Consider the following 26,159-nt stretch of genomic DNA (forward strand, 5'->3'; position numbering starts at 1 on the left):
TTAAGACCATCTGCCCTTAGATTTTCATGTTGAGAGCTGAAGAAAAGTTCCCGATGAGCACAGGAAAGCACTTGGCCGAAATGTCCTTACACATTTTGAGCTTGGATAAGGAGACAAAGGCTCTGCCGTTGATTGGTTGGTCTCTCCACGTCCGCAGTCACCTCGTAGCGCAGGCAGCCAAGCTTTCCATTCACATGTAAATTGGGCCTCATAAATGCCTTCTACAACTGCCCACTTGCACAGAATCTGTAGTGCTTGTTAGCACGCAGTGTGTGGATCTTTGTCTCTAACGGTGCTCGCCTACCATCTGCCATCTGCACCATTCAAGGATCGTAACGGTAGTTTGAATTCTGTTCTCGACTCCTTTCCTTTCCACTGTACGGGATAGCAACATGGCCCCTGCCTCTAGCAGTGGTAAAACGGAACTCAGTCGGAGCGAAGATGAATATTACGGCATTAAAGGAGACAGAAAGGTAAGAATACATTTATATAAAAATACAAGCATCTTGTTTACTGGACAATTGAATTTCAATAGTGGCTCATCCGGTAAAATAATTTTACAGACGAGAAAGCCACTGGTGGAGAAAAAGAGAAGGGCACGCATCAATGAAAGTTTACAAGAGCTCAGAACACTGCTCGTAGATGCAGAGGTAAGTTATTATTTTCAATATACAGATTCAAGTGGGCCTGCTTATAAAGCGTCTAACGTTACGCCCGACCACATCATACACAGTTTACTCAAACCTCTATTTGTATATAGCTCTAATATAACCTTTTCATTCTCAGGCACCATCAAAAATGGAGAACGCCGAGGTTTTAGAGATGACGGTTAAACGTGTCGAGACCATTCTTCAAAATCGTGTCAAAGGTGGGTAACTGTTAAATTGTTCGAATAACGCAATAGCCTAAACGCACCGAACCGTTTCAGTTTCTAACAAGAGTGGGGTTGTATTCGCGTGACACTCTTGTTTTGGTTTCAACAGAGGCGGAGAATGTTAACCGGGAGGCAAGCGAAAGGTTTGCAGCTGGGTACATTCAGTGCATGCACGAAGTCCATACGTTCGTGTCCAGCTGCCCTGGGATGGACGCGACGATAGCAGCAGACCTCCTAAACCACCTCCTAGAATGTATGCCTTTGAATGATGAAGATTGTTTTCAAGATCTTTTGTCGGATTTGATGTCAGAGTCATCAAACAGCTACAGCACTTGGTCAAGTGAAGCAATGTCACCTGGGGGGAGAAGTGGGTCTAGTGGAAGCACTTCTGCCCTCTCCCCGTCTCCCTCCACTACCTCCGATGACCTCAACTCAGACCTGGATGAGACGGACAGTGAGCAGAGTCACATATCTACAGATGTGGACCACCAAGACACCCCTAGCACTGCAACCCCGTTTTACTCTAAGTCCATGTGGAGGCCTTGGTAGCCCAATTGTGACAGTGTTTTCTTAAAATAAGGATGATAATTAATTTATGAAATGGAATATAATAAGTTAGCCTAGACAGTTTTAGGCATTAGGCCATATCTGACCACGTTGGCTTTATTGAACTAACTAATTTGCATGGGCTCTTAAAAGCTCTTTTTCATGTAAAAAGCCTTATATGCATTCGAATAATCGTTTGTGTTTAATGTAACCTATGTAAACATTTGTTTGGTCTTTTTGTATCATTACTGAGCACAGATGTAAATATTTAATTGTGGGGCTTTTCAATGTAGGCTGTTTGTAATTTGAAGAGAACAAACAGGAACAGAATGTCAACATCAACAAGTAGGAAGTGTGTTTGGCTACTTCTGTACAATAGAGTTGATGTGTTATTAGTTGCAGCCTAGTTGTTGTTCAGTTCTTTAATGCCCATGACACCTTCATTTCTTTGACACAAAAATTCAATTTTGGCTTCCTTCATTAAATGCATTTCCCTAACCAACGTCTCACTTTGAAGTGGTTCCTTTCATCGTACAAATTAGCCTAAACACTAAGGTAACCTATATCTTACCAGAACATATTTTGTTTTTAATGTTTATTAGGTAGACTCACAAGCCCATCACAATAGCTTGTTAATGGTTGTGTACATACACACGCCAACATGTGGGCTACGCATTCAAAATATAATAAACAAATAAATAATCCTGGTCCAACATGAAGGGACAAGTAGCCTAGTCTGGATCCATGTCGCCACATCTTTTCTTTAGAGGTTTATGAGGTGTCAATGTCCGTTCCCTAACGTTTGATCTTACAGAAGTGTCAAACAACACACATATTCGGAACTGCAGGGTCGATACTCAGATGGTAAATAGCAGTAAATAGGCTTTCGAAATAACCAGGTAGTCTGTAGGCTATCAAAAGAAAGAACTGACTAGCCTGGATGTTGCGGAGACAGCGTGCAGCCTTTTTTCGGCACTTTAAAATCAGACTTTTCTTTCTCTGGCTGTCTTCGTTAGCACTTCACAAGACTTACATTAGCAAACCATTCTCTTTTCGTATAGGTTAAACCCTAACTAGGTTGAATGTAATTGCCAGTGCAACACATTACACAATATCGTACAAGTAACACACCCCAGTTATCCTTTAAACACACATAGAAATAATGTATTACATGTTCCTAAATCCACCTTGTATATTAGCCAATACCGCAGCCTGGCGCCAGTTTTAACTGTGCAGTTGTCAAATCCGGATCAGCGGCGTCCACAAGGTGGTAATCCTGGTAGGAGGTCTGTTACATTCGCATGTCGCCCCTAAACGTGAGAGGTGTGAACGGCGGGACGTGTAAATGACCTAGACCACTTTCATCAAAGCTACTGCCGGAGTAAAGTGTCACATTAGCTACATCTTAAACCTAAATTACCTACAACTGAGCGTCCAGATTCGGGATATTTGACGGATATTGCGTTGTAAAAGAAGACCCCTGTCTGCTCCGTTCCGAACAACAGATGCTTTAACGGTCTACCCTGAATTTTTTATTGAAACATAACGGTCACTCTGCCGGAAGAGATTGATTTCACAATCAAGTTTTTGACCCAATATTTAAATCATAAAGAAACAGTTAACATAAAATCACAGATGATAAATCAAATTGCAGAAAACATCACCAGGTTGTGTTTATAAACTCATTACTTATAGGCTTATAGGCTATAACATGCCTATTAGCGATAAAGACATTTAATTTATCCAACAGTGTAAAATAGGCCTATAGCTATTTGATTGCGCAGCTTAATGATGAAAGAAACCGATGGCATATAGGGTCTGCATGGGTATCCGTATAACCATTTAGCAGCATATCTAATTAGTCTGGGCTTCTAGTCTACATACCCACAAGCAGTTATGAGTTGATATGGGAGGCGTAAACAAATAGGCTACTCAAGAATTATAGTGTTAATTTGTGGAGATGGTAGAATGGTTAGGCTATATTTCTCTGACAATCAACCATATAGTTTCATATGGCACCATCAAGAACCCTTATTTCTAAGTGTATGCACACTCACAACAATTGTGTAAAGGGGGGAGCCAGAACAAAAGTAAAACTTTTTTAAAAATGTGATAGCGCTACAAAGAGATCGTACGAGACTGAAAGCCACTATTATGTGACACATTTGACAATTGTCCTCTGTCAAATACAGTTGCATTTAAAGAACTGGACAAAACAGTTTAAGTAGCCTATAATTTGAGCAACTGTGGATCAACTGCAGTATCACCTCTGCCCCTCCGAGTCGAAAGTAGCCTAACATGCAGAAAAAAGTCATGTTAACCTCCCACAATGCCAATATTTAACAACAAACAATGTTTGTTTCTTTGACAATGGATTACATAAGACTGCAGTGTAGGTCTTAATCATATAGACTACTCGGTGTCATCATCATACGTAGCCTATTTTGCGGTTATGGAAATACGCATAATGCATGATTTAGCTCTTAACTTGAACAGTTAGTCTCTGCACTAAAATGTTTCAACTTTACAAATTAATTGTATGTATTCGTGCGTCTTTTCTGTATCATAACTCTGTGACAAAATGTCATAATAGGAAGATGCTTGTGTTGACCTAAGGATGTGGGCTATTCGGGTTATAGTTGGCGACCAGACAGCAGTTGTCCTGCCAGTGGGTTAAAGTTCTATTCACAAGACAAGGTGGCCTTCACCTTTCCCGATTCCCTACAGTCCTGGATTCCCTACCGTCCATTTTATGGGCAGACCCGCGAATAACCATTGCACACTCCTAGAAGGCTCATAGAAGACACTCCTTTATTCATTTTTCAAATAATATTTAACAACCCTTTTAATGACAAAAAGACTCACTCAGAAAAAACCCCACAGTGCATCCACATATGAAATAAATACGTTCATTAACTTTAAAAAAAAAAAAAATCTAATATCTTGTCTCGGTTTTCCACTAGATGCCAGTGTAGTTTAAATCGCCTTACATTTCCCCACCCGAGACAATATCAGTCTTATTAGGCCCTGGTCTTCAAGGATGTTGTGACCACAAAAAAAAAAAAAAAAAAATGCTGTAACCAAACTTAAATTGAGCCTACCACAGATTATTGATACTGAAGATATGAACACCTCCATCAAAGTCATTGTGAGGAGACAGTCATGTTTAGGATGTCAATCCAACAGTTTTTAACCACGGAAAAAAAAACATGTACTGTCAAAATGCACAATTTGGTCCAATCTTTTGGTCAAAAGATTTTAGCTTTAGGTTCAGCTGAAGGCCTTTTTTCACAAGATCATTTAACTATCATATAGCGTATACATTCCTCCAGACAAGAAACTGACTACAGAAATGTGCACCTTTGTCGTTCATGGGCCTTAAATCATCGACCAGAAGCCTTATCAAACTTGCTTTCTGTTAACAAGTAAACCACCTTCAAATGTGTTCAAACCCCTGAATACCTTGTTCCACACTGTCTCATACATTGCTACCTACTGCACATTCTCAGTGTCTTCTCTTGTGAGATGTGCACGTCACTGTTTGTCACATTTTGTCACCATTTGTCTCTGTATAAAAATAAATACATATTTCAAGATTGAACTTGCTCATACCATGGACCAAGCAGAAAAAAAATCCATAGGAATTTGTCTGAAAGATTCAAAGAAAATAATACTCCACATAGTAAAACATAGAGAGAGATAAACCTGTGAACAGACATTAAGACACATTTTGAAAAATAAAGAAACTGAAGAAACAGTTGATTTCTAACATAGAAAAGAAAAGAAAACACGATCATCGTCTTGCACTACTGGGTCCTGGCATGATTGCTCAATATGGGTCAGCTGTGTGTCTGCAATCCTCAAACCAATACAAACAGGGCACATTCTACATTCATTCAACATAACTTCTTAAACACAAGCGCACACACACACACACACCCCGACACAAATTTACAGTCACACTGTCAGTCACAACACCCCACAACAGTAGAATGTTTAGATTTTTTTTGCCAGAATGTTCTGGTTGTGGATGTTATTCCATATTCAGTCAAATTCATTCCTTTAATGTCTGTGCTGGTCCTACGTCCCTGCGGTCAGACCCAGGGAAGAGTCTGGCTGCTGCTGCTGCTCTCTGGTCTTGTGTGCGGAGGCCTCCTCCCTTATGTCTGGCTTGTGTGTAGAGGCCTCCTCCCCACCCATGTCCAAGTCTGGCGACTCTTCCTCAATGAGACTTCCAGAGAGATGCTCACAGCCCACACATGCCTGTTCAGGACACACACACACACACGCACACATATACATTACCAAACAGTCATTTATCACCCTTTCAAAATAGGACTCCATTGCACAGCACACATGAAAATGAAGCAAAGCTGAGCGGGTCAGGCAGTCACCTTCACGTCAATAGTTTTGGGCAGACCCCCTCTTCTCATCCAGGGATGTGTCTCCACCAGTTCCCTCCTCTGGTCCTTAGTGAAGCGCGGCTGGCTTTTCTGCATCTGACGGAGCCTCTCGCGGTCGTCTCTCAAAATCTTTTCCATGTCACTGAGGGAGAGATATAAAACAGACACTCAGCATACTTCTACTGTAATACAAAAACAACCCCAAGCTGGTCTGTTTGCACAGCCTCTGAACGGAGGAAGACTAGAGCAGTCGTCTTCATCTCATCAGACCAGCACGGTGATATTATTTATTCCACCCTTCCTGTATAACCGTCATACTCATACCATATAGTATTTATTTATTCCTGCTCTTCCTGGACTCACCACTTTGCACTATTGTTTGTATATACTTTTTTAAGACTTATTGGATTGTTGACTATTGCACTGTTGTATTGTATTGTTTTGCACTGCTGTATTGTTTTGCGCTGTTGTATTGTTTTTGTGTTGTGATGTATATTTGTGTAATATGTGTAAGCACAGTGAGAGCCACTGCACCAAGACAAATTCCTTGTTTGTGCAAACTAACTTGGCCAATAAAAGCTGATTCTGATTATTTACAACATTTCACTTGTTTTCTGCTTGCCTAGGGTCCTTCAATGGAGCATGGTAATTGGAGTTATTTGGGAAGGAGCAGTTCACACTCTACTGCTAAGAGGAAATCAGGGCACCCACGAGGTGTGAACATTGTCTAGGCTGACAAGTCACATTTTAAAAGTACCTAGGTGTGTAGAGAAAACACCTCCACAATGCTCCTTTATGCTCACAGCTACGTAAATGACCATAAATACTTAATATTGGACATTTATTTGACACTCAACAGAACACTTTGGTCTCTTAAAGCTTCCCCTAATGTAGTGATCAACAATAGCACAAGCAGCATGGATAGAGACCTATTTGTATATTTTATGACAATTTAGAGAAAAGTGGTTTAAAGAGCTTATAATAAAATGAGGTAAACCATATTGTTCTAATCGTCTGAATAAACACATTACTGTTATAAAATGGTTGATTTTGTTACTGTGAGGGTTCCACCTGAATAGTGACAGAAGTTCTTCGGAGCAGTGGTGTAGTCCAGGGTATACGCAGGTATACGGAGTATACCCACTTATTTTTCAGTCAGCATTGAGTATACCCACTTCTCAAAACAGGGCGTTTATCCTATGCTGTATGGGCTGCGTAATTTTTTTTGCAAAATTAAGAGTATACCCACTTCTCCAGGGACCACTACACCACTGCCTAGGAGCTCATTGCAAAGCTGTCTGTGATGTGCCAGAATGTTAGTATTGAGCAGGACAACACTTTCCCACGTGACTATCACAGCTGACTGGCTCTGCCCAGGCCCGAGGGGAGCGGGAAGCAAGGGTGGAGTGGTAGGGGTGGGGTGGCCTCCTCTCTCTCCTCCCACTCACCGCAGGGGGGCATCTGCTACGTCTGCGTGATAAGCCCATCTACGGTACCAGTCAAAAGTTTGGACACACCTTCTCATTCTTGAGAAGTTTTTTCTTGACTTTTTCTTTTAATTTTCTACATGGAAGATTACACTTTTTTTTGTTTAGCTCATCATTCCATATGTGTTCTTTCATAGTTTAAATGTCTTCAGTATTAATCTACAATGTAGAAATTAATAAAAGTAAAGAAAATACTACAAAAAAAAAGAAATTATAGGTGTGTCCAAACTTTTGACTGGTACTCTACATTAGCGGGGAGAAGCCACAGCGGATCCTGCAGTACGTACATGGAGAGATGCTGCTCCTCCTCCACCTCCATGTCTCCGGAGAGGCCTATCGTCATGGCTGCATCAGGCTCCTTGGCTCCTATCGTCATGGCTACATCAGGCTCCTTGGCTCCTATCGTCATGGCTACATCAGGCTCCTTGGCTCCTATCGTCATGGCTACATCAGGCTCCTTGGCTCCTATCGTCATGGCTGCATCAGGCTCCTTAGCTCCTTGGCTATGGCTCTTCTGAGAGGAGTCCACACTGCCAAAGTAGTTGCTGCTGTGGTTGCTTATATGGCTGCTCCCTGTAAGTGGAAGAAATGCAAGCAGGTTGAGTTAGTAAAGTGCTTTGGTAGGGTAGTTCATGTTGGTGGTATGACAGTGTTTTCTCAATACAAACACTCTAGCTCCTGGATGTCTGTCAAAAGTGTAACACTCTTTAGAAAATGTAAAGCTCTGAATTTACGTTGTGGATTTTAGGACTTAACAGTTCACTTCTGTCCACCATGTTGTTTGGTGCCGTCTTCCAAGAGTGGCAAAAGCACAGTGGTACGCAGAGCCACTTTTGTCACCAAACCCTTCTGTGGAATAATCATCCTACCTATCAGGAAGTGAACCCTTACTCACCCCATCTTTAAGTCTAGAGTTACACAACTCATCTAAAATGTATCCTAAGGACATTTCTCCGATCTGCTTGCAATGCTCAGACAATACTAATTGTCTATGACGCTACAAAAATGAATCAAACTGAATTGAATTCATCAACTGTGAAAAGGTGATGTCGGTTCAAAACTGTGTACATCAGTGCTGTAAAATCATGGCATGGTAACGTCTCTTTGAAAAACAATCTGACGCTGTTACTGTTTACCCTGGTGTTACACTATGGTGTTGTGGTATAATTCTAATTTGAGTTTTTTTTTAATATTATTGTATTATTATAGTAAGTTTGTAATATGTAGGCACTCTGAGATTCTTTTGAATGAAAAGTGCGTTAAAAATAAATAAATGAATAAATAAATTATTATTAATATTAATAATAACCTGTGCCACTGGCAGATGCACCACTGGTTGAAGTTCCGTAGGCAGAGGTTCCGCAGCCGTTAGAACCAGAAGCCATGGAGCCCGAGGTGGCAGAGCCAGTGCCCGAGCGTGAGTCCAGGAGCAGGATGTCCAACATGTCACTGGATGAAGAGTTGCCATCGCTCTGGTGACTGTCAGCTGGGGAGCCCGCCTCCTGGAAGCGAGAGACCACATGGGTCAGTTACACAATATGGTCCTCTTAACACCTTTATTTCAGTCGTTCAGTGCAATGTTTCTCCCTCTATCTCACTCTCAACCCATGTGAGTGCCAGAAGTTACAGGCTTCAGGAGTTTATCATGACCATCATCCTACTCAATCACAAATCTGTGTCACTATAGCATTGCCATAGCACCTGTCTGCCCTTTGGCATGCAGTCAGATGACATAAACCCAAAAGAATACAAGATGTCCTTCTTAGCTCAAGCATATGACATAAACCCAAAAAAGAATACAAGATGGCCTTCTTAACTCAAGCATATGATATAAACCCAAAAAGAATACAAGATGTCCTTCTCATCTCAAGCATATGATATAAACCCAAAAAGAATACAAGATGGCCTTCTTAACTCAAGCATATGATATAAACCCAAAAAGAATACAAGATGTCCTTCTTAACTCAAGCAGATGACATAAACCCAAAAAGAATACAAGATGGCCTTCTTAACTCAAGCATATGACATAAACCAGGAAAGAGTACAAGATGACTAGGAGAATAAAAGCCAAAGGAAAGGGTCTCACGAGATGAGAGAGGAATGGGGTGGGAGGGTGGGTGGGCTGCGATGTTGGCCTACCTCTTTGCTGGAACACTTGAGTTTAGGGAAAAGCTTTTCCCAAGACAACCCACCGCCATCACTCCGCCTGAGGCCGCTGAGGCCGCTGGGGCCGGGGGGGGAGGCTGGGCGCGCCCTGACTAGACCAGGCTGTTTGAGGGCTCGCTAGAGGGGGCAAGGGACATGTGTATTAGCATCCATCTGTTGGGACACTACATGCTCTGAATCATTCCTCAATGATAGGGAAGATTGTCCTTCAACATGGCAGTTCAATCACATTAGCATAGGTTATTTACACTGTATGCACAGAAACATTTCATAGAAGTATATAATACAATAAAAGGCTTTTAGAAGTCCTTATCCAGGTTCCTCAGATCCATTCAAATGCTTAGTGGCAGAGTATTGTACATTGCAATGTGATTTGCAATACTTGAATATAGAATATCAATCACATATATCATAATCACACTATACATCAGGGCCTATTTTATTAACAAACACACAAGTCATATCAATACATTTCAATTCAAATTATTATATTGGTTAACTTTTTTCCTTGAAAGATTTAAAGCATGCTTAAATTGAAGGAACAAAAACTGTTAGTGCTACTGCCACCTGAACACAATACTTTTACACATGTGTGTGGTTTGTGCAGTGAGCTGCCTGCGACAGCCTAGCAATGGCGCAAAGCCCTAGACCACTTCAGTGGGTTTATATTGCCAAGCCGCAGTGCTTTAGCTCAAGAACACAGGGGACACAGAGGGAGAAGCACTATGAAGACACGTTCTGGCTCACACACACACCACACACAGTAGCTCACGGTCACTCTTGTGACTCCATGTTAACAGCGTAGCCTCACAACACAACAGTGCCATCTACTGGCGTGCTGAAAGAGCTGCACTGTCATGATAATTAGAGAGAAAGAGAGGGTGCATGTGAGTGTGTGTGTGTGTGTGTTTGAGTGTTAGGGGGTGTGGCAGAGAGGAAGACAGAGAGGGGAGGAAGGGATGAAAAGAATGAAAAGAGAGAAAACCATATAAGACTCTACCTGTTGCAGCTCTGTGTCAGCACTGTTGTTGGCCTTTTCCACATTGGCGCTGCTGTTCCCCTGCCCTCCAGCAGGGGGGGCTGCAGCACTGTCCTGTCTCTCCTCCAGCTGCAGCAGGTTGAGCTGGAGCGGTGAGCTGCAGCGCGACTGGAAGAGGGGAGGCGAGGCCTGGTCCCGAGCGCCCGGGGACTGCGGCGTGGAGCAGCGCGACTGGCTCTCCCTCATCTCCGCAGGCTTCGGGGCCTCGGCCGGCAGCATGAAGGAGAAGGGTTGCGCCGGGAAGGCCGTCGGCGGCGGCGTGAAGGGGTTCTGCGCGGCGAACTGGGTCTGCACCGTCGTGAAGGTGGACTGGACCGGGAACTGGGGCTGGGCCTGGAAAGCGGCCGCCTGTGTGGAGAAGGCGCTCTGCTCGGGGTAGAAGGGCTGGCGGGGAGGGGGGGCGCTGGCCATCTGGGGGAACACGTAGTTGGGCAGCACCAGCGCCACCACGGGCGTCACCAGCGGAGCCGGGTAGGGGGTGGGCTGGATGGAGCAGCGGGGGTCCTGGCTCTGGCACTGGCTCTCGCCAAAGCGGGACAGAGATGGATCCACCTGGGGGGGCGACAGTAGTACAGGAGGTAGAGATGTCGTTTAGTAATCAGAAGGTTGCTAGTTCGATACCCTGTCAAAGCGTCCCTGAGCAAGACACTGAACCCCTAATTGCTCCTGATGTGCAGTGTGCCATCAGTGTAAATGTAAATGTGTATACATCCTTGTAAGTCGCTTTGGATAAAAGCGTCTGCTAAATGTAAAATGTAAATGTAAATGTACCTGGGGGGGAGCCAGGGCACCGGTGCCGCCGGGGTACATCTGGAGCGGGTAGGCAGGCATGACGGCTGGGTAGGCGATGGGGAACGTGGACTGGGAAGTGTCCGAGAGGGACCAGGAGGTCTGCTGGAGGCCCTGCAGTGGGGGCCGGTGGTGGTGGTGGTGCTGCTGCTGCCTCCTGTGGGACACCGTGCTGTCGGACGACTCGTTCTGTTTCACGCGCTTGGATTTAGTCTTCTTGTTGCGCCCGCCGCCGCGGCGCGTGGTGGTGGTTGGCTCGCCCTGCTTGCAGCCGCGCAGAGCTGGGACAGCTGCAGAGGGACCCACAGGACACAAGACAGGAGACACCAGCAGTGAAAATATATACAGAGTGAGGGCTCAAATACACATACGCGTCTTTTTTCAGACGTAGACGCTTCAGTAACGCCTTGGCAAAGTGCGGCGGCCAAAACAGAAGCGGTGCGCTTCCCTGCCTTGCGCTGGAAAGTTGAGAATAGTTCAACTTTTAAGCGCACCTAAAAAACGCTTCAATGACGCAACGCGTGGTGGAGAAGGGGCGCACACGGTAAACGCGCCGTGCCATAGGAATCAATGCATTTGCTCACGTCCCGTTTTTACAAAAACGCATATGTGTATCTGAGCCCTGAGTGAGTGAGCCTCATCTCCTCCTCTCAGAAGCCTCACTTTCCTCCCTCCTCACACAGCGAATGAGCCTTCAATCAATACCCCCCATAAAGAATCATCAAAATGAAAAACCGAGATAGTTTTGAGCTTTATTTCTTATTTATTCTGAGGCTACAGCAATTTTCGCACCAAAAAAACACACTTATTGTGCTCTGAATGGGAGAAACCTGAGCTGCTGTAAGATGTGTGGGAAACGAGTCTGGTAGACAGTGTCAAGGTCAGGGTCAGGGTCAAGAGTGTTATTCTGTTCTTTTCTGCCTTCTCTGGTAACAGACATTGCAGCAGTGTCTGTCTCAGAGCAGTCGTTGCACACACATTGATGTAGGGTTGGGACTTATGATTGACACACCTTCCTGCCAGCCAGGAAGGATACTTAGAGTTAGCCTGTTTTTTTTTATGGAATCTTGCAGCTCTAAAAGGAAATCTCTTTAATGCAAATCATTGTAAAGAACAAAACCATGTTCCTGTTTGAGCCCTATTCCTGTTTGAGTGTCCATTCATCAGTGGGATTTAGTAAGTGTATTTATATTTTGTATCTATATTGCATATTTATTGTTTATCTTGTAGGTCTACTTTTATTTGTCTTTCATAGGTATATCTTATGTTTAGTACTTATTGTTAAGTTATGTTATGTAATGTTATATCATGTGGAGTACTTATATGTTATGTCTTGTTATGTAATGGTAGTGTGGTACGGTGTCCTGTCCTAAGAATTTCAGTGCCCAGTCCGACTCTGTTGTTCTGTGCATCTGACAATAAAAGACTTGACTTGACTGGAACCCATCTAGCCAACTCTTCTCCCACTCTTTTCCTGTCCCACTCTTAACTGTACTATCAATTAAAAGGCATAAAAGCCCAAAAATAAATCTTTAAAAATATATAAAAAAATAACAAAACCATGTTCCTGTTTGAACCCCAATCCCATGAGTGTCCATAGTGTCCAAAAATAAATCTTTAAAAATATTAAAAAAAATAACAAAACCATGTTCCTGTTTGAACCCCATTCCCATGAGTGTCCATAGTGTCCAAAAATAAATATTTAAAAATAAATAAAAAAAGAACAAAACCATGTTTCTGTTTGAACCCCATTCCCATGAGTGTCCATTCATCAGTGGGATTGGAACCTTACCATCGGCGGCCAGCTGGCCCTTCTGTCTCTCCAGGTAGTGAGAGCAGTCCGCCTTGAAGGCGTGGACCCCGCGGAGCTCCCTGAAGCGGTTGAGAAACGCCTGCTCCTCCTTCTGCGTGTGTGCTGCCAGCGACTGCTTGGTCAGGCCCAGCTTCCTGTATGCCTCCCTCTCCTGGCTGGGAGGAGAAATGGCAATCGGGGGGATGGACGTCTGACACTCCACTGCCTCTCCACCGCCTGAGACGTCTTCGATGATCTCTGCACAGATGAAAAGGAGCGAGATATTACAAGACACAGTACAGATCATCAGGTGAAGGGTATATTCACAGCTCCAAAGACACGGTACAGATCATCAGGTGAAGGGTATATTCACTACACCAAAGACACGGTACAGATCATCAGGGGAAGGGTATCTTCACAGCTCCAAAGACACGGTACAGATCATCAGGGGAAGGGTATCTTCACAGCTCCAAAGACACGGTACAGATCATCAGGGGAAGGGTATCTTTTGCGACTTTGGGTCATTGAAAAGCGCATTTTAAATAAAAGTTATTATTATTATTATTATTATTATCTTCAATGCTCCAAAGACACGGTACAGATCATCAGGTGAAGGGTATCTTCACTACACCAAAGACACTGTCCACCATGACCATTACCAGTCATTGACCATATACAAAGTTAAGGTTGACAGGCAAAGGTACCTGATTCAGGCTGAGGCTTCTTATCTCCCACATGGACGATGGTACTGCTGTAGCTGCACTGGCTGGTGATGGACACCACGCTCTCGGCCTTACTTGGCAGGGTCAGGGGGGCCAGAGACGTGCCCACCACCCCCGGGGCTGGGGTCTTCTTGGCCACTCTCAGAGTGGCCAGACTGGGCTGGGGTTTCAGCAGTGGAGCCTCTGCTGAGGGGAGAAGGGCAACAGTGAGACCTTAGTCAGCTGTCTAAGAACACCCGTCAAATACGTCATTAGCAGGTTACATAACATAACAGGCTTAAACATAGCACAAACACATACAGCAGCTATAGCAAGAATAAGGGACATTTGCGTTTCAACCAATGCCCCACAAGCTAATCTAATCTAAAGGGGTAGGCCATTTTCAATAGGGTTTTGACCAAGAATATCAACTAGAGGTTAGGACTTGCAGTAATGAAAGTTACCATCCAAATGCCAAGATGCACACATAATTGCACACTCAAATAAATATACTAGTGGGTTCCAAATGTGTGGATTTTCGATAAATATATTGGCAAATACAATTACATTTAGTCTGTATGGGTTCAGTCACTGTACTGAAGAGAAGGTTTGGCCAATGACAGAAGAGGTCACTGTACTGAAGAGAAGGCTTGGCCAATGACAGAAGAGGTCACAGTACTGAAGAGAAGGCTTGGCCAATGACAGAAGAGGTCACAGTACTGAAGAGAAGGCTTGGCCAATGACAGAAGAGGAGCCTACGCTACCTTCTGCTGCTGGCCTGGAGCTCTCTGCCTTCTGTTTGTCGTCGTCTGAGTTGGAGGACGTTGTGTTGGAGGAGGACTGGCACTTCCTCTTCACGGTGATGGGGATGTTACAGCTCTCCAGATATCTGGATGAGAACACGCACACACAGAAATGCTCCTTCACAAATGGCCCATCTTTTCTTCTCTTAACACACCCACAGAACGGACGATAACAGGAATGTGAAGATGAATTAGCTATTTTAACCAAAAAAGTGTACTGGATGAGAATTGTGGACTGAACCTTTTCAGAAAAGTGAAGTGAGTGAAAGTGAAAGTCAAAGTGACTCTATGGCAGAGGTGGTGCAGACACACACACACACTCTGAATTCCACCTCTGCATTTGACCCATCCAGGGAAGTGACACACACACACACACACACACACAAGCACACCCATCCTCACCTGATGACGCTGTCCAGGCAGCTGATCTGCTGGTATGAGTAGACGGTCTGGTCCTTGAAGGCCAGCTCCTCCTGCAGGGCCAGACGCTCCTCTGGGTGCCCTGGGCTTTCTCTCCAGCACGCCGGAAGGGCCGGAATGGCGGGAATAGCCGAAATAGCCGGAATGGCCGTGTCTTTGGGCCGAACCACCGTGCTATTCTGGGGCAGCTCTACTGGAGAGACGGCATGGTGTTATGTTTGATATTTACGATAATGCCTTTTTAAAGGTTGTATAGCCTTTTTCACTCTGGCAGGGGGACTGCCAATGGAAACTAGTCTTTTGGCTATAATTGGGTGCATTTACATTTTAATGTTCATGAATGTACACTGTTCCCCTTGTTCAAATAAACAAACTAATTGATTGATTGATTGTTGGGCTCAATTAGGCAGCAGGACATGGCTGACATCATGACATCATGACATAATGACGTGGTTGACATCATGACGTGGTTGACATCATGACGTGGCTGACATCATGACATGACTGACATCATGACATGACTGACATCATGACGTGGCTGACATCATGACATCATGACGTGGCTGACATCATGACATCATGACGTGGCTGACATCATGACGTGGCCGACATCATGACGTGGCTGTCACTCATTGGGCTCTCTGTGTTTCTACTTACTGTTGGGGCTCTTCTTGGTCTGCAGCTCTTGGTTCTTCTGCATGTGCACTCCCTTACAGATCTCCTGGAATGAACGCTGGGGGAAAAAAAATAACATAAATGTCACCATGATAACTTATTTCCAGACCCCAAAAGGAAATAACCCAGACTTGAGTTCAAGATGTCTTATTTTAAGGTGTATCATTTTGACCTGACCAAAAGTGACCATAAATAAACCATAAAAAAAATTGTTCACGTCCGCCCATGCATTTTGCGTGTGGATCATTAGAACAGCATGGGAAGCGGAGTAGTTCTATCTGTGACTTAGTGTACGTGTGTGTGTACGTGTGTGTGTACGTGTGTGTGTGTGTGTGTGTGAGTGTGGATCATTAGAACAGCTAAGGAAGCGGAGCAGTTCTATTTGTGACCTGAGGCTATAAGTGGCGCAGATAGAGAAGTGGTGATGATTGCTGTTCTGAGTGGATGGGGGACAGATAGACAGAGTGCTGACTGACAGGCTGACTGACTCACAGGCTTGGACTTGCCACGCTCCTCCTCCTCCTCTGATCGGGCCCGGCCGCTGTTCCCTGTGCTCTTGATGGAGGACGCCACGCTCATCAGGTGCTCGTTGCTGTCCAGGCTTCCGTAGCCGCTGGAGCCGCTGGCGTGCACTGGCTGCGGGGGGCAAGTAGAAGTGGTCAATAGTCAATAGTCAGCAGTGGTCAATAGTCAATAGTCAGCAGTGGTCAATAGTCAATAGTCAGCAGTGGTCAATAGTCAGCAGTGGTCAATAGTCAATAGTCAGCAGTGGTCAATAGTCAATAGTCAGCAGTGGTCAATAGTCAATAGATCACAATGCCTTCTTCCCGATCACCTGCCTGTTGTTACTTCTGCTAGCTTTGGTGTTTCTTTGAATGACTGAACATTAGGTGTAAAAATGTTAACAACGACACTATAGAAGTGTGTATCTCTACCAATGACACTATAGAAGCGTGTATCTCTACCAATGACACTATAGAAGCGTGTATCTCTACCAATGACACTATATACGTGTGTATCTCTACCAATGACAGTATAGAAGTGTGTATCTCTACCAATGACACTAAAGAAGTGTGTATCTCTACCAATGACACTATAGAAGTGGCGCCTATGAGTCTTATGTAGCTCCCCACTGGTCGCTGGTTCTGTCTCCATGTGTCTCACCTGCAGGAGGAGGCGGTGGATCTGCTCTGTGATGACATGGATGTCTGAGTCCATGGCCTTTCCCTCAGGCACGGCGGGAACGGCAAACACATCCTCATTCACTGGGCCACTGTGTGTCAGACAGAAGGGTTGAGTGGGCTTCTGACACTTTATGCAATATTTGATTAGTATACGTTTGACTTGATGTGGTTTGTCATTAAAAATGTCTCAAAGTGAAACCCCCTCTCTTGCACTCACATGCGGACTTTGTGTCGGCCAATGACGAAGGACACTTTGCGGCTCCAGGGGTTGACGAAGCTGGACCAGCTGGTGTCGAGGGTGATGTACTCCCCGCTGCAGGTGGCGAAGCGGATAGCGTGGTCAAAGGGCTGACCAGCCTGCTGCAGGACTGAGGAGAGGAGAGGAGAGGAGAGGAGAGGAGAGAGACACGAGTGCTGTTACAATCAGTCCCTGATGCTTTGTTGGCATGCAATGGAGAACTCAATAGAAATAACTGGACATGTCCATAATATCTCAAACAGAAGTCTTTATATTCAGTCTGTGGTGTAATACTCGGCCATCCAATTCCTTTAGTGACATTTTAGGTTGAAGGCCCTTGCTTATGCTAATAACAAAAAGTCCCCATAATTTAATAATACAAAAGTCCCCATAATGTAATAATAATAAAGTCCCCATAATTTAATAATACAAAAGTCCCCATAATGTAATAATAATAATAAAGTCCCCATAATTTAATACTACAAAAGTCCCCATAATGTAATAAAAATAATAAAGTCCCCACAATTTAATAATACAAAAGTCCCCATAATGTAATAATAATAATAAAGTCCCCATAATGTGATAATAATAATAAATTCCCTATAATTTAATAATAATAAAGTCCCTATAATAAAGTCCCTACAATGTCATAAAACAAAAGTCCCCATAATGTAGTATTAATAATTAGGTCCCCATTATGTAATACAAATAATAAAGTCCCCATAATTTAATAATATAAAAGTCCCCATAATGTAATAATAATAATAATAATAATAAAGTCCCTATAATGTCATAAAACAAAAGTCCCCATAATGTAGTATTAATAATTAGGTCCCCATAATGTAATAAAAAAAAGGACCCCATAATGTGATGCTGAGACTCACTCTTCCTGTGGATGCTGAGCATGGCTTGCTGGTCGCTGGGATGCAGGTGCAAGAGCACCGGGGTACCTATCAGATCCTGAGGTAGGTATCCAAGCAAGGGGACAGCCCTGAAGTACACATGAATCATTGTTTTACAACAGGTCTTAGAAGTACAACAGACCTAATGCAAGAACATCATACTCACTCACAAATGATATATAATGTCTATATGAACACAACATAGGTAAATTTGGATATAGACACAGTTACATACTGCATCATACAGGTGACGGGACTAAAAAAACAACCATCTCACCTCTCATCCACGTCCTGGAATACACAGTTAGGAGTGTGTGTTGTGGTAAAGATCCGCTTGTCAGTTGGGATTCTGGGAGCTGGAAGCAGAAATCCAAAGCAAATCCAATTTTAGAATGAAGGGAGTCAATGTTTTGATATTTGTATGTAAGTCTTAAATGTGGACCCCACGAAAAGTAGCTATGTCTTAGGGTAGAGCTAATGGGGATCCTTCTAAATAAACAAATACATAAACAAATAAACAATGCATTGACGCAGGATTTCTAAAAATGTGCAGGATGACGATGGTACAGTAGAAGACATCTGCTGGTTGCGGCCTCACCTTCATACCCGGAGTGCACCCTTTCAGCCAGCAGGAGGCAGCAGAACTGGTCCTCGGCGTGCACAGAGTCCTGCACCTTCATCAGGTAGGGCGTCATTCGAAAGGGGTAGTACTGGAGATCCCCCTCACGCTCCTTTCCACCACTGGGTGCAGAACATGGGAATAGGGCAGGTTAGCATTGCATCACACACACACACACACACACACACACACACACACACACACACACACACACACGAGTGCAGAACATGGGAATAGGGTAGGTTGGCATCGCATCACATCACACACACACACACGAGTGCAGAACATGGGAATAGGGCAGGTTGCATCGCATCACATCACTCACACACACACACACACACACACACACACACACACACACACACACACACACACACCATGTGGCTCATTATGCCAGTGCTGACAGCAGTGGGTAAATGTTAACAGTGGCAGGGTGAACACCTGTTATGAAATTCTGTACAGTTTATTTTTATCAGTCTTAAGTGAAAATACTAAATGCATGATTTCTGAAACTGGCTCTGGCAGCAGTGAACTTGCAGTGATGCAGCTAATTATTACTGAAGTTAGGATTCAAATTGATCAGAGTGACTATTGGTTAAGGTAGGCTCTAACTGATCAGAGTGACTATTGGTTAAGATAGGCTCTAACTGATCAGAGTGACTATTGGTTAAGGTAGGATCTGACCGTTTTGTGGACTTTCTCTGTCCTTTAAACAGTCATAACAGTAATCGTTTCCGGCATTGATGGAGATCATTTCCAAACACTGTTAATGACTTAAGTGCCTGGTATTAATATATTCCTTGTATGAATCATGTGCTTATGTTAGCAGGAAGATGGCTTTTCTGTCTTGTGTGTAACTTAGAATATTAGGTGCCACTTAGTCTGCATATGTACAAGAGCATGTTCAGACCAGAGTTGATAAGAAGGGAACTGTGCTTCTTCCGACCTTGTGCAAAACTGCCATCCTTGCAAGACAGGGAACCTCGGACGTGAGAAATCACTGCTGAAAGCTAAACTTCTGTCTATATAAACCTTGTGCGATGAGTTTATCATTGCTTCACTTTCAGCCTTGTGCTGGGAGGGGGGCCGGATAGCAATTGTTGTTGTTGTTTGTCTAATAAATATACTTATATTCAGCTCCGGAGTCCTGAGGTAACTAGGGTGAATTTTCACCTATCAGCCACACGACTGTGAACCATAAAGACTCTGGAAAACGTGGAGCTTGCAGAAGAATATTATTGTTTTGTCTGGCTGCAGACCACTCTATTCCCTCCTCAGAAGAGCACACGGATATCCATAAAGTGGTTGTGCAAAAATGGTCCATTATGGACGGTGTCAATGTGCATTCTGCCTGATGTCCTCACGGGGGCAGCATTGTTTGTTTCTTTTCACCACAGTGAAGGCAGGTGTTCATCTCTCTATCTCTATCTATGCTTATAAACCAATAAATCCTGCCTCTGATTCGGAGCCCTTCTAACAGATGAATTAAACCATGTAAGGCAGATGGTGAGCGGAAACAACCCCCGTGTAGATGCGCACACAGTCACCTGATGTGTGTGTGTGTGTGTGTGTGTGTGTGTGTCGATGCGCACACACTCACCTGATACGACAGAAGAACGATTTTTCCTGCATGCAGTCCGAGGGGGGTGACTCTATTGAAGGAAAAGAGATGGGATGTCATTAACATGCATGAGGGCTGATCTCTGACTCACACGTAAGTTTTTCCCTCTCCACTCAATCAGGCGGCGATGTGTAAAGGCTAGTCACCACTGTGCCAATGCATACATTAAAGCTCCACACAGAGCAGTGAGCACATTGTTTTCCAGGGTAACAATTGCCTGCGAGAGAAGACCAAGGCTGTGAATGTCATCTTCATCTTTATAATTTATTATATATTTATGATTTATTTGGACAATTTTTCTAAAGGCATGCAATGAAGTGGTCTACTTATCACAATGTGCTACTTCATCAAAATAATGTAACTGACACTGAAGAAACATTCATGTTTGTCTGTGATTATATCTGTGTCTATTGTTTATGTACATGTGCTCCTGTGTGTGTGAGTGTGAGTGTGTGTGTGTGTGTGTGTGTGTGTGTGTGTGTGTGTGTGAGAGAGAAACAAACCTGCTCCGGTGCACATACTCCAGGAGGGCAGACGATAAGGCGTGGTGAAGCTGTAGAACACACTGACATCCTGAGGTGTTAAAAACTCCACAAACTTGGCGTTCTTAAACACCTCCCTCTTGCAGTTAAGAATGGAAGCTGCCTGGTCCGAAATGTACACGATCTTCCCTGTGATGAGGGACACCGCCACCGCAAAAATATCCTGCAGAAAAACACAATTTCATGTCAATGCAAAGACTACACACAGCTCAAATTTCAAATGTACAGCTCACATTTACATTTCAACCACACTCTGGTTAAAATGTTTGAATCATATCATTTGGAGGTCCTTTGAGACCATTCCTCAGCACCATATGTCAATGCAAATATTACACACAGCTCAAATTTCACATTTCAACCCAACTCTGGTTAAAATGTCTGATTCATATCATTTGATCATTTGGAGGCCCTTTAAGACCAGTTCTCAGCACCTAGTGTTGAGATGTTTATGGCTCACTTTTTTTTGACAGTTTTTTTGCTGTGGTTCCATGTAGTTGCAGAACCGATACCCATTCCGAAATGGGGGGTCCTTGTAGTTCGGTCATGTATAACTATACATGTTCTGTTGGTATACTGCTGGATAATGACAAAAACCCAAAAACCATGCCTCCAATTAGGGATTACAGAGTTGGGATTACAGGTTTGGGATTACAGAATTGGGATTACAGAATTGGGATTACAGAATTGGGATTACAGAATTGTTTCTTTGTCCTGGTGATGAGTGCAGCACTAGACTCAAGACCCATAGGTTGGAATCCACTTATGATGGTCATTTTGTTAGTCCTAAAACAGACGTGAACATGTTGTTCTTATGATGGTCATCGTGTTAGTCCTAAAAAAGACGTGAACATGTTGTTCCATGAATGAATGCAAATAACAGAAAACATCTATTTCAATTGGCAGGTCAATGCGTTATGTCCGAGTCTGACATTGTTATTAAAGTCAGTGGAATCTGAACCTGCATAACAATATTCAAGGCGTTATAGACCTAAGTCTAGGTTTGCAACCAACTCACAGTGTTTTTCAGTGTGTACTCGGAGGTGATGCTGTCTATCTCCTCGATGGTGTACGAGGCCACGTCCAAACCCGACGGCTGACTGTCGTTGTTCATCAGCAGCTGGTAGTACTCCTCATTGGCTGAAGCACAACAACACAAAAGGTTAGATGTGATTACAAGAAGAACTAATGAGAACAATGAAATCAGACTTTCACTGCATTTTCCACCAATCAGTGACCCCCCCCCCCAGTGACAGTCAGGCAAAGCCACACTGTCATGTGTAAACCGAACGCGTACGTGTAAGCGCCCTGTAAGTCCCCACCTCAACAGGCTCCTTACCTTCCACCTGTTTGACGCAGCGCAGGGCGTATTTGAGAGTGCTGAGGGTGTTGGACTTCTTCCTCTTCTCCGAGGGGAGGTGCCTCTTCAGGTCCTTCAGCGTCTTGATCAGCTCCTTCCGTGTCTTGGCCTTGGCAGACTCTTCGCTGCTGCAGGGGCACCAGAGGGCACAGGTGCACAAGCGCGTCAGTGGCAGTCACTTGGTTATGACACACAGGATGTGCTGTTGTAGGTGTTATTCACACACTTGACAGGATGTCTAGGTGTGATTTAGTGAGGAAGTAACAGATGTCTGGGCTTCTTCCCATTACGCTAATCTGCGCTAGCGGCTAACCTCAGTGCTCAGAGTCAGCGCTAGTGGTGGGAAGGCCACAGATCACACTGATGTTATTGGCCACAGATCACACTGATGTTATTGGCCACGGATCACACTGATCTTATTGGTCACAGATCACACTGATCTTATTGGCCACGGATCACACTGATCTTATTGGCCACAGATCACACTGATGTTATTGGCCACAGATCACACTGATGTTATTGGCCACGGATCACACTGATGTAATTGGTAACAGATCACACTGATGTTATTGGTAACAGACCACACTGATCTTATTGGCCACGGATCACACTGATGTAATTGGCCACAAATCACATTGATGTTATTGGCCACAGATCACACTGATGTTATTGGCCACGGATCACACTGATGTTATTGGCCACAGATCACACTGATCTTATTGGCCACGGATCACACTGATGTTATTGGCCACAGATCACACTGATGTTATTGGCCACGGATCACACTGATGTTATTGGCCACGGATCACACTGATGTTATTGGCCACGGATCACACTGATCTTATTGCTGTTGTGATAAATAATGCGGTCATAAGCTCACACATTATGCATTCCTTCCTGCTACCAGTGAAAACAACTGAAAAACACAGCTTTCTTTCTATTAAAAAAGTGGCCGCTGTGTGTGTGTGTGTGTGTGTGTGTGTGTGTGTGTGTGGTGCTAACCTGCAGCCACTGGTGGAGGGGTTATCCTGTTCAGAGCTGGCACTCAGTAAACTGAAGGCATTGGAACTGCTTGGCGGTGAGGAGCTATGAGAATTTGAGCTGTGGAGACAAAAGCATTTATTACAGTTAGTTCCACCCACACAATTGAACTGATAGCATAGCACCCTACTCTGATTATTTCATGAGGACAGGAATGTGTCACCAGATGAGTGTGTACCATTTAGCTGGCTACCAAGAGAATATGTGAACATTTCAGCAGGCCATTTAACATTCAGTTCATGAGAAGTCTGCAGAAAATGAGAATGAATGACTTTGGGTGAGGCCTTCAGGATGGAGAACCACACACACTCTGGCCTGCAGGAGGGAGGTACCTGGACACTGGCTTGGGATTAGGGGGGGGGGGGGGTGGGAACCACTTTTCAGAGTCGTTTTTTGGGGGAAAATTGTAATTTTTTTTATTAAAAAGAAAATACAGCCGTGATGAAGCCATTGACACTCTAATATTGTTGCTGCTGCTGGAGAAATGTCATCACCTAAGAGCAAGATATTAGGTACCTCACTTGTAGGTCCGTAGTTCGTACCAACTGGGACGTGTCCAGAGCCCCTGCAGTGAAAACGCTGAGAGCATAAACACAAAATGGCTTTCTAATCTTTCCAGCAAGCAGACAAATAGTTTGTTGCCCTGAGAACCAACTTGCTGTTGATTGCATTGCCATCTGGGGCACAGTAAACAATCTCCATTCACTCTTTGGCATTCGATTAGGTGACTCATGCTGCTAAGTAAAGTCCCACGGCGACCAAGTGAGGCTGAATAATGCTGTGACTGCTGAAAGAACCCCAAGCAGAGCGACATTAAAGTCTTCGAACATCGACAAAAAAATTCCCATTTTACGAAGAGGAGAAAAAAACATATTTCCCCACTCTCCACCCGCACTCCACTTGGGTTTGATACAAAAGCAAGTACATGCACTCATGAAAACCCATCATACTCTACGTGAGGAAAGAGCCACTGTTGCTGCCAGCTTCACAAAGGCGAGGTCAAGCATGAGTCATTATGCTGAGCTCAGCTTGCGTCATGTTGGCAATCATGAGGTGGAAAAATGGAGCAGTGTGACCTGCTTGCTGTGTTTTGCATGGCGGTCTTTTTCAATGTGTCAGGATGGGACTTGACATAGGATGACCCTCTTTCAATTCTGCAGGTTTAAGTGCCTACTGTCTCTTCAGAAAAATCATTGTTAAAACTTCTATCGGCAAACATCAATTCTAAACCTGATTGTTCAAATCCTTGATTGTGATTGGCTAAAAGCCGTTGTAAAATCCAGCATTACCTTACAATTTGACCTGATTACATTCCATATTACTGCGCAGCGAATGGCAAGGCATTCATATAGCGCATTTCATACCCAGTGTTCCATCTGGCTGTTGCGTTGCTTCAAGGGTTGCGTGGCAACGATTTATTTAGGAACTATAATTTTTAGTGGCGGAAGAATGACGGTTTATCATTAAACTATTGTTTCTTAAATTGAATTGTCTTTATTTATGAAACCATATAAAATATGTGTAGTAACAGGTTTAGAAAAGCAATAAGCCCCAAGAGGCCGTGCTTTGCGCTGATTTTAGAACAGGTAAGGGGGTTTAACGAACTCCCTTACCTGTTCTAAAATCAGCGCAAAGCACGGCCTCTTGGGGCTTATTGCTTAATTCTACACCCCCACTCACACACATTTCAGTGAGCCTTTAGACCATAACTATCCTCTAGTAAGGACACTGTTGACATATGTTACATCTCAGCTCATAATACTCAGAGGTACATTCTTAAGAGATCAGAGGACACTCTGACAATGTACAATTCAGTTTAAAAAGGGCAGCTGTAAATGTTTAAAACTTGTTGTATGTTGTGAATACAATTGTTTTGTTGATTTTTACATATTTAAAAGACATTTTACAGTCATATTTATTTTCTAGTAAAGTTGTTTTCGTGAAGCTCCAACTCAGACTGACCTATTGTTGCTCCCTGATGAGTCCAGCATGGCCGAGTCCTTGCTGTGGCCGTTTGAGCTTCCCGTCGACTCGTTCCCGTGAGACTCGTTCCCCTGGGACTCGTTGCCGTGCGACTCCGACCCGCTGCCACTGGAGCCGTTGCTCTTCATCTCCACATCCTCCTCCTCCTCCACGTGCAGCGCACGCGCCATCTTCCTCTTGCTGTGGGGGGACGCCGGGGGATCCTGGCGGCTGCTGCTGCTGTCGCTGCCCTCGGACGGCAGGCCCAGCTCTGCCCCCTCGCTGAAGCCCCCCCCCATACAGTGCAGCTCGGCCCCCTCGCTGAAGCCCCCCCCCATACAGTGCAGCTCGGCCCCCTCGCTGAAGCCCCCCCCCATGCGGTGCAGCTGGGCCATAGAGCTGCACACGCCGCCGCCGCCGCCATCCTGGCCCTCCAGGGAGGAGGAGAACAGGTAAGGCTTGGAGAAGGAATCCTCAGACATGACACCGACGGAGCAGTAGTGTGGACCAGGAACAGTAGGAACGTGGGGCCACGTCTTTTTACTCCATCAGTTTGGGGTGTGCCTTTCAAACGGTGAACGTGCAGTATTCTCTGTGAATATAAACAAAGGAGAGAATGAGAGAGGCCTGTATATGCACATGATCAAAGGTTGTGACAAAGACACGGCAGCTAAACACAGTTGACTATTTGAAACCACACAATACACCAGTTGTTTCTGAAAGTAAAGCATCCAAACCAATGCCTTTTGATACCCTCTTCAATAATTGGCTATAAGCTGAATGATCAAGCACTAGAGTCAGTTGCCCTTCTCACAGCGGACACTAGACACACATCACAGCTTGAGAGGACACCAGGGTCATGCCTGAGCTCCCTGCAGCAGGATAACACCCTGAGACCTTGCCATGCCTACATCGCCTGCCAGGTAGTCTGAGTTTCTTAGGAAAACCTTAAGTATTAAAAAAAAAGGATTCTGCCAAAACACCCTTCAATGGAGAAC

The 26,159-nt window shown here is 44.3% G+C and overlaps 2 protein-coding genes across 2 annotated transcripts; one reads left to right on the plus strand and one right to left on the minus strand.

Annotated features, from left to right (window-relative positions):
- Positions 1 to 366: 366 nt before the first annotated feature.
- Positions 367 to 1,627, plus strand: hes6 (hes family bHLH transcription factor 6). The gene is made up of 4 exons (XM_080859311.1): positions 367 to 473; positions 564 to 650; positions 787 to 868; positions 984 to 1,627. Exons 1-4 carry the CDS (start codon positions 393 to 395, stop codon positions 1,421 to 1,423), a joined length of 690 nt encoding a protein of 229 aa, XP_080715437.1. The 5' UTR covers positions 367 to 392; the 3' UTR covers positions 1,424 to 1,627.
- Positions 1,628 to 4,992: 3,365 nt separating this feature from the next.
- per2 (period circadian clock 2) lies at positions 4,993 to 25,643 on the minus strand (the record flags this gene model as incomplete). Its single annotated transcript, XM_080858866.1, has 24 exons — positions 4,993 to 5,683; positions 5,815 to 5,965; positions 7,598 to 7,883; positions 8,620 to 8,812; positions 9,450 to 9,593; positions 10,477 to 11,067; positions 11,287 to 11,594; positions 13,097 to 13,354; positions 13,801 to 14,001; positions 14,562 to 14,686; positions 15,003 to 15,210; positions 15,678 to 15,753; positions 16,188 to 16,331; positions 16,860 to 16,968; positions 17,097 to 17,247; positions 18,002 to 18,108; positions 18,297 to 18,375; positions 18,618 to 18,760; positions 20,239 to 20,290; positions 20,763 to 20,964; positions 21,817 to 21,938; positions 22,138 to 22,286; positions 23,161 to 23,259; positions 25,162 to 25,643. 24 exons carry the CDS (start codon positions 25,641 to 25,643, stop codon positions 5,501 to 5,503), a joined length of 4,563 nt encoding a protein of 1,520 aa, XP_080714992.1. The 3' UTR covers positions 4,993 to 5,500.
- Positions 25,644 to 26,159: the final 516 nt, after the last annotated feature.

This window comes from Sprattus sprattus (assembly GCF_963457725.1).
Source record: "Sprattus sprattus genome assembly, chromosome: 20".
Taxonomy (NCBI): domain Eukaryota; kingdom Metazoa; phylum Chordata; class Actinopteri; order Clupeiformes; family Clupeidae; genus Sprattus; species Sprattus sprattus.

Coding starts and splice junctions, on each gene's coding strand:
- hes6 (XM_080859311.1), top strand. CDS start 393: ATGGCCCCTGCCTCTAGCAGTGGTAAAACGGAACTCAGTCGGAGCGAA. Junction 474..563: donor GCATTAAAGGAGACAGAAAG/GTAAGAATACAT, acceptor ATAATTTTACAG/ACGAGAAAGCCACTGGTGGA. Junction 869..983: donor TCTTCAAAATCGTGTCAAAG/GTGGGTAACTGT, acceptor TGGTTTCAACAG/AGGCGGAGAATGTTAACCGG.